The sequence below is a fragment of the Antrostomus carolinensis genome, unplaced genomic scaffold (assembly GCF_000700745.2).
Source record: "Antrostomus carolinensis isolate BGI_N321 unplaced genomic scaffold, ASM70074v2 scaffold24077, whole genome shotgun sequence".
NCBI classification, from domain to species: Eukaryota; Metazoa; Chordata; class Aves; order Caprimulgiformes; family Caprimulgidae; genus Antrostomus; species Antrostomus carolinensis.
Window position 1 is genome coordinate 9,624 of NW_010329821.1, and position 6,619 is coordinate 16,242.

At 40.7% G+C, this 6,619-nt stretch overlaps 1 protein-coding gene across 1 annotated transcript in view; it reads left to right on the plus strand.

Annotated features, from left to right (window-relative positions):
• SPTY2D1 (SPT2 chromatin protein domain containing 1) overlaps window positions 1-6,302 on the plus strand; it is a gene marked incomplete at its 5' end in the record, with an annotated part of 7,008 nt that extends 706 nt beyond the window's left edge. Inside the window, 4 exons of the mRNA XM_010172726.1 lie at window positions 892-2,454; window positions 3,265-3,418; window positions 4,072-4,149; window positions 6,059-6,302. Of these exons, the coding sequence (XP_010171028.1) occupies window positions 892-2,454; window positions 3,265-3,418; window positions 4,072-4,149; window positions 6,059-6,155 (1,892 nt within the window). The remainder of the gene's footprint in view (window positions 1-891; window positions 2,455-3,264; window positions 3,419-4,071; window positions 4,150-6,058) is intronic.
• Window positions 6,303-6,619: the final 317 nt, after the last annotated feature.

Sequence of the window (6,619 nt, forward strand, 5' to 3'; positions counted from 1 at the left end):
TGAATCCCACATAGACATGCATGCACTCTGTACAGTCACAGCCTGTGACAATAGAATAATGTAGGCAGGGGATGGAACTTCTACAGGCACCCACAGCATGAGTAACCTGACCCATTTTCTAGGAATTGATGTTTTTCCTGAGTCTTTCTGGTGGTCTTTGGCACCCACTCCCTCGGTCTCTCTGCTATCTTGTGTTCAGGCCTCTCATCCTATTCACCAGCTAGTTCAGCCTGAATTTTATCAGTAGATCACACGCAGACTTGAGATAAAAAATGTACTTGTGCAGAAAAAAGCTAAAACCAGTTCAGTAAGAAAATAGGACAGACTGTGGAGATAGGGCACAGGGCTCTACCAGACAAATGCAGTGATCAGCAGCTTGCTGATGTATGGCTGGCTGCTTCTGTCTCTTCTCTACACCCCTCTGCACACACACTCAGCCTGTTTTCCAATTTTTATCTACTCAATATTCTTTGATTCCCTCCCTTTCTTCATCTTCCCCTAAACATCTGATGGTAAATTCTGTGCAGTCTCAAAATCAGTTTGCTCATCTCAGAACTCCTCCCATTACCCAGAGATCCCGTGAGTCCTGTACCTCCCCACACAGTAATTCTCCTCAGTTTGCAGAGCATTCTGGGGAGCTGCTTTGGTTGAATCACCTTAGTGGGTTTTGCAATAGCAGCATTTGACTTAATTGTCTGCCTTTGTCATGGTAGCTGATTCAGGTGTGTTAGCTTGCCCTGTTGGCAGACCTCTGATTACCTTCTGGTCTGTTTTGAACAGCTGTTAGCCAGGTATCCTTCACCTACTGTCCTAAATGGTTTATCAGTTTAGAAGAATCTGAAATAAAAAAGTAGTGTTTTTGCATAACTTTTTCCTGGTTTTCTTTTACAGCGCTGGAAGAAAGAAGAAAGAAAGAAGAACTCTTGGCTAAACGTATTGAACTGAAACATGACAGAAAGGCAAGAGCCATGGCCTCACGAACGAAGGATAATTTTTATGGCTATAATGGCCTTCCTGTTGAAGAGAAGCCTAAAAAGAGGAGGACTTGTGAGAATGTTGCTCAGACCCCAGAGGCTGAGAATGCAACAGAAGATGAAACTGAGCAACTTGAATATAGTCAGACTGAATCTGAGCATGAGCAAGAAGAGTATGAAGAGAAACCATCCAAAGCTGCAGCAAAACCAAAGGCGCCTCCCAAAAGTGCACCAGCACCTCTCAACTTTGCAGAGCTCTTAAAGCTTGCTGAAAAAAAACAGTATGAACCAGTGGAAATAAAAGTAGTGAAAAAGGTAGAAGAGAGACCCAGAACAGCGGAAGAATTGAGAGAGAGGGAGTATTTGGGACATAAAAACAAAAGAGTAGAAATGCATAAGAAAAGTGAGAAGGAGATTAAGAATACAGGGATATCCAGCACTTCAAAAAAAGTGACTTCTCAGAAAGAGTCTGTAAATGCAAAACTTAACAAAAGCTCAGTAGAGAAACATTCCACATCAAAAGGCAGTCTGTCCTCTTCTGTGAGTGGTACTGATAAGAAATCTAAAGCACCAGCATTGACTGAAAAACACTCACGGTCATCATCTTCCTCCAGGTTTGATCAAATGGAAAAAACCTCCCAGAATGGCTCATTCAAAAGCTCTGCTGGTATCAGTCATAGTAAATTACCTGTCAATGGCATTGGAAAGTCTGGCTCAAGCTCTCATCTGCCACCCTCAAAACCAGCGGCCAATGGGGCTCAGAGGCCACCATCTGCTAAAGAATCCAGCCTGAAAAAGTCTGCCCATACAAAATCAGGAAGTGCTGCAGCCCTTCAGCATGGAATCAACTCCAATGCAAAACGGTCAGGCAGCAGCTTAGGAAAAGGAGGACCTGGACATCCGGGTGGTGGTTCAAGTGCAGGACCTGGGCGACTGGGCAGTGGCTCAGGTGTGGGACCTGGAAGGCCAGCTGGTGGCTCAAGCACAGGACCTGGGCGACCAGGCAGCAGCTCAAGCATGGGACTTGGAAGACCAGGCAGCAGCTTGGCCACTGGACCAGGAAGGCCAGGCATCAGCACAAACACAGGACCTGGGCGACCAGGCAGCAGCTCAAGCGTGGGACTTGGACGACCAGGGAGCAGCTTGGGCACTGGACCAGGAAGGCCAGGAATCACTCCAAGCACAGGAGCCAAGCGACCAGGCAGCAGCCTGGGAACAGGACCAGGAAGGCCAGGAACTGGCCCGAGCACAGGAGCCAAGCGACCAGGCAGCAGCCTGGGAACAGGACCAGGAAGGCCAGGAATTGGCCCGAGCACAGGACCTGGGCGACCGGGCAGCGGCTTGGGTACAACTGTAAAACCAAAGTGTACTGTTGTATCAGAAACTATTTCTTCTAAAAACCTAGTCACAAGACCTAGCAATGGACAGATCAATGGAATGAGACCTTTCCAAGGGCATAGACCTGTGTGTCATCCACAAGGTATAACGTTCTAGAGCAAATAACTTTTTTCGCTTAGCTACTTGGTTTGTATTTTTTATATATGTCTGAGTTGAGGTCACTTAGGTTCTTTGGCGATTGTAGACACAGTTAGGAAGACTTGGACAAAATACCATATTTGCCTTTTAAAAGTGCATTTAACAGTAGAATGCTTTTTTCTGCTTTACAGCTTTTTATTTATTTTCACCTGTGCTCATGATCCTTGAAATACAGGCATGGGGTGTAAAATATTACATAAAAGAAAACTAAGCAGCCCCTGTGATGGATGTTGGTATACAAATGTTAAAAGGAAAAGAATTGAAGGATTCCCTTCCTTCATGTATTAATTATGCGTAGTCTTTAAAATTTTGTAGTGTTTTAAATAACATGCTTAAAGTGGTACGTTAAAATTAAAACCACACAGCAAATCTGTGACTGATATTTAAATGTTTTGGCAAATTCACCTTATCAAATAAGCAGGCAGTTCTAAAAACTTATTTCTGAAGAGAAACAAGCAGCACAGACTCTAGCAAGTAAGTGCCTAGAAAACCCTGAGCAAGAACGTGGACTTTGGTCTGGTAGCTTCCTCAGGATGCAGTTGGTGATACTGATATGTGATCTCCTACAGCACAACTCGGAGGAAGTATTTCCTTTTACTGAGTTTCTGAGAATTGCTAGTTAAGTTGAGGCAGTTTTCCACCCTGAAGCCCAGAGCTGTAAAATGGCTGTGCTCAAGGTATAGCAAGGAGAAATACTGTTAAATTAATGTTATATTAATATTATTAATTATTTTCTCATTCCACTCTCATTTAGGTCTTGGAAGACCACCTATTGGTTACAAGAGACAAATAGAAGATGACGATGATGAATATGACTCTGAAATGGATGACTTCATTGAAGATGAAGGGGAACCCCAAGAAGAAATATCAAAACATATTCGGGAAATATTTGGCTATGACCGGAAAAGGTAAGAAAAATGTAAATTTTAAGATATTACAGAACAAGCAACAGAACAGAAATGTAGTTCAACATATAAAGATGTTTTAGAAATAGGGGAAGTGCTGAATCCAAAAATGGTTTTGCATTGCGGAAATTTGACAAGCATTAGAGCTGCCTCTGTGCAGAAGAGACCTTGAATTTTCACACTGCCTGCTATGCTCTTCTGGGGAGCAATAAAATTTGATGCAGTAAGACATAGTTGGAAAACACACAGCTTCTTCAGTGTCTCACCTGTATAATTCATGGCAACTCTTTCCTGTTATTGGATGTTAAAATGCTTTCTACAGCATTCTGCAGTATTTCAGCATTCATCAGACGTAGCTGCCTGAATATGAACTGCTAATGCAATAGTGTCAGCTGTTCTGTAAGAGGATCTGACTTGGTGTGACTGGGAACTGCTGGAAGATGAAGACTCTTACTTGGCTTATTTAAATACTTCCCACTTGTCTGACAATCAGGTGTAAGAAAGCAAGCATTGTGAAGGTTTGTAACTTAGATTCTTTCAAAACATTAAAATCTGTGTATGGCAAGGTAACTGTTCTTTCTAAGAAGGGATGTGAATAAGTCAACTGTACACTATAATTTTTTTTAGTGTGCTGAAAACTAATATTTAATTTCCAGATACAAAGATGAAAGTGATTATGCCTTACGTTATATGGAGAGCAGCTGGAGAGAGCAACAGAAAGAAGAAGCTAGGAGGTATGTCTGGTTTTAAACTCAAAGAGGAAAGTTTGTTTATTGGCAGAGTTGTGGGGCTAAGTTAAAGTGGATATTTGCATTACCATTTTTTATAAGAAAGCTTAGATAAAGATGAAATTCAGCCTGCCAGTGGTAGGTACAGAAAATAAATCTTGTATGCTCATTCTTGTGCATCACAAATTCACAAACATTGCTTGTTCAAAAAAAAAAAAAACCCCAAACCAACCAAACAATAAAAAGTACTCTGGCAAACTCTTATAGTCAGTGATTTCAAATATGAAGATTCTATTTTTGTAGACCTCCTGACCTCTACAATTTTGATGTCAGTGTTCTAAAACCTGGTATTCATAAACTGATTTTCTTGTTTGTTTTTAATGGCTTGTGGAACAAGCTTTGTGCAAGTTAACAGAGGTTTTTATAGATAATGAAAAATACTGGAACATTTTTGTTCTAGTGACATTTTTATATTGTTATTCAGAAGGTGCCTTGAGCATTGGAAACTTGCATCTTTTGGAAGTTATGGTCATATTCTTCCTTGCTCTGGGGGCATAGCTGCGGCTCATGCAAAAATATAGTCTGTGAAATGAGAGTTAGAGGAAACAACTGGAATTCTACAGCATTATCGCTATTGACCCAATTGTCTGTTGAAGACCTAGAGTGGCACTTTGCAGAGTTGAGTCCCTGGCTAACTAACGGCACATGCTAGCATAAAGGAAGGGGAGATGAAAAACTTACATAAAATTCAGTTTACTTTCACTGCTCAGCTACTTTTCACTGAGAGTTTGGTTAAAAGCATTATGACCCTTGAAATGAGGAACTCTTTCTAACCAGGCAAGCCCACTAAAATTATAGTTAAGTTCAAAGCTGAAATGAAAAATGATGCTTCAAGACAGAGTTTTGTCACACAGATCTTTGTGTTTATTTCTAATATTAATTTGGATGGCTGAAGTTTCCTGAACTCCAGCTGACTTTGCTATGCTTATTTAGATATAAAATCCATTTTAGAGCCTGTCCTGGAGCAGTTTAGCCTGGAACAGTTGAACCACATTGTCATGTGGTTGAACCTTCTGCATCGAGGTGCAGGCTACTCTGCCTTATGTTGTGTCCTAGTGAACTAGGGATGTACAAATGCACTTGGTAGGGCTGCAAATGAGACAGTAGCTGATCAGGAAATGGTAGGTTTGCTACACCCATTCCTAGTGTCAAACCAGCAAGACTGTCCAGCCCTTCTTCACTGGAGATCGGTGATACTGTTTCAGTATTGCTTTAAACCTACTGACTTCTAGGAAGCTGAAGAAATTATGCAGGGATGTAGCTAGAACTTGCTGTATTAGCAGAGCTTCTTCCATGGGCCTGTTCACCAGAGTCACAGCAGCTAGATGGACTGAAGGTGGAGTGATGTCGTGCTTGTAGCTACCTGAATGGTGCCTCGAGCCAGGATGTTGCAACAGAATCTTTCACTTCTCCAATGTTTGACATATCCACTCCCTCCTTTGCCAATGTAGAAGGCTTAGGAGGCTCTCAGAAGCTGATGAGTCAGTCCTGCTATGACTTGTATGCAAGAGTTCCACTGGCAAGAATTGATGGATGTGTTTCAGCAGCTGCTTTTTGGGGAAAAAAATGACCTTTCATATTAAAATCAGTTTTTTCACAATGTTGATTTTTTTACAAAAGTTTTAAATAATTTTTCCCTCAAAAGATTAGAATCTAATCTAATGATAAAAATCTTGACTTCTTAAAGCTGTATTCTTGCTATAATTAAAGATTATTTATTTGTTGAACTGATCTAAATTTTTTTTCTCAAATCAGCTGCATTAATTTTAGGATTGCTTTTCTTGGTGGAGGGGTAGAAGTCAAATTTCATGTTTCTTGAGTAGCAGTGTGTAAAGGATTTTATCTTATTTGGCAGCTTGAGACTTGGTGTTCAGGAGGACTTAGAAGAATTGAGACGGGAAGAAGAAGAATTAAAACGCAAGAGACAGTCTAAGAAGCTGAGGACACGCTGACTGACTTCTGGGGTTGACTCTGTTCATGTTTCTGCTACTCTCTGCCTCCATACATTTCTTATTCTACTTCAGTTTCCATTTGCTTGTTAGATGGCAAAAGAATATTTAAAGGGATTAAAGTACTGAAAAACAAGGCTTTAGTTTGACCTAAATAAGATATTTATTTTTAATACTTGCCAAGGTTGGTTTTTTATGAAGAAATTAATGCACTAATGCATATTATTAAGTGGAATAAAATTAATAAATGTTTCAATTGATTAAACCAGTTCAAGATGCCAGCAGAAATATTGACTAGCTATGCACTGACTCGGAACTGTGTGGGCCCATATACCAGTAAACCAATTTTGCATTCACTTGAAAGAAAGGAATTCCCTGATATTTCTTGAGACTTAGAGAAATGGCTTTGTATCCTACTCTATCTCCCAGATTGAGCCTCAAAACATTGAAATGTCATCTTCTGTACA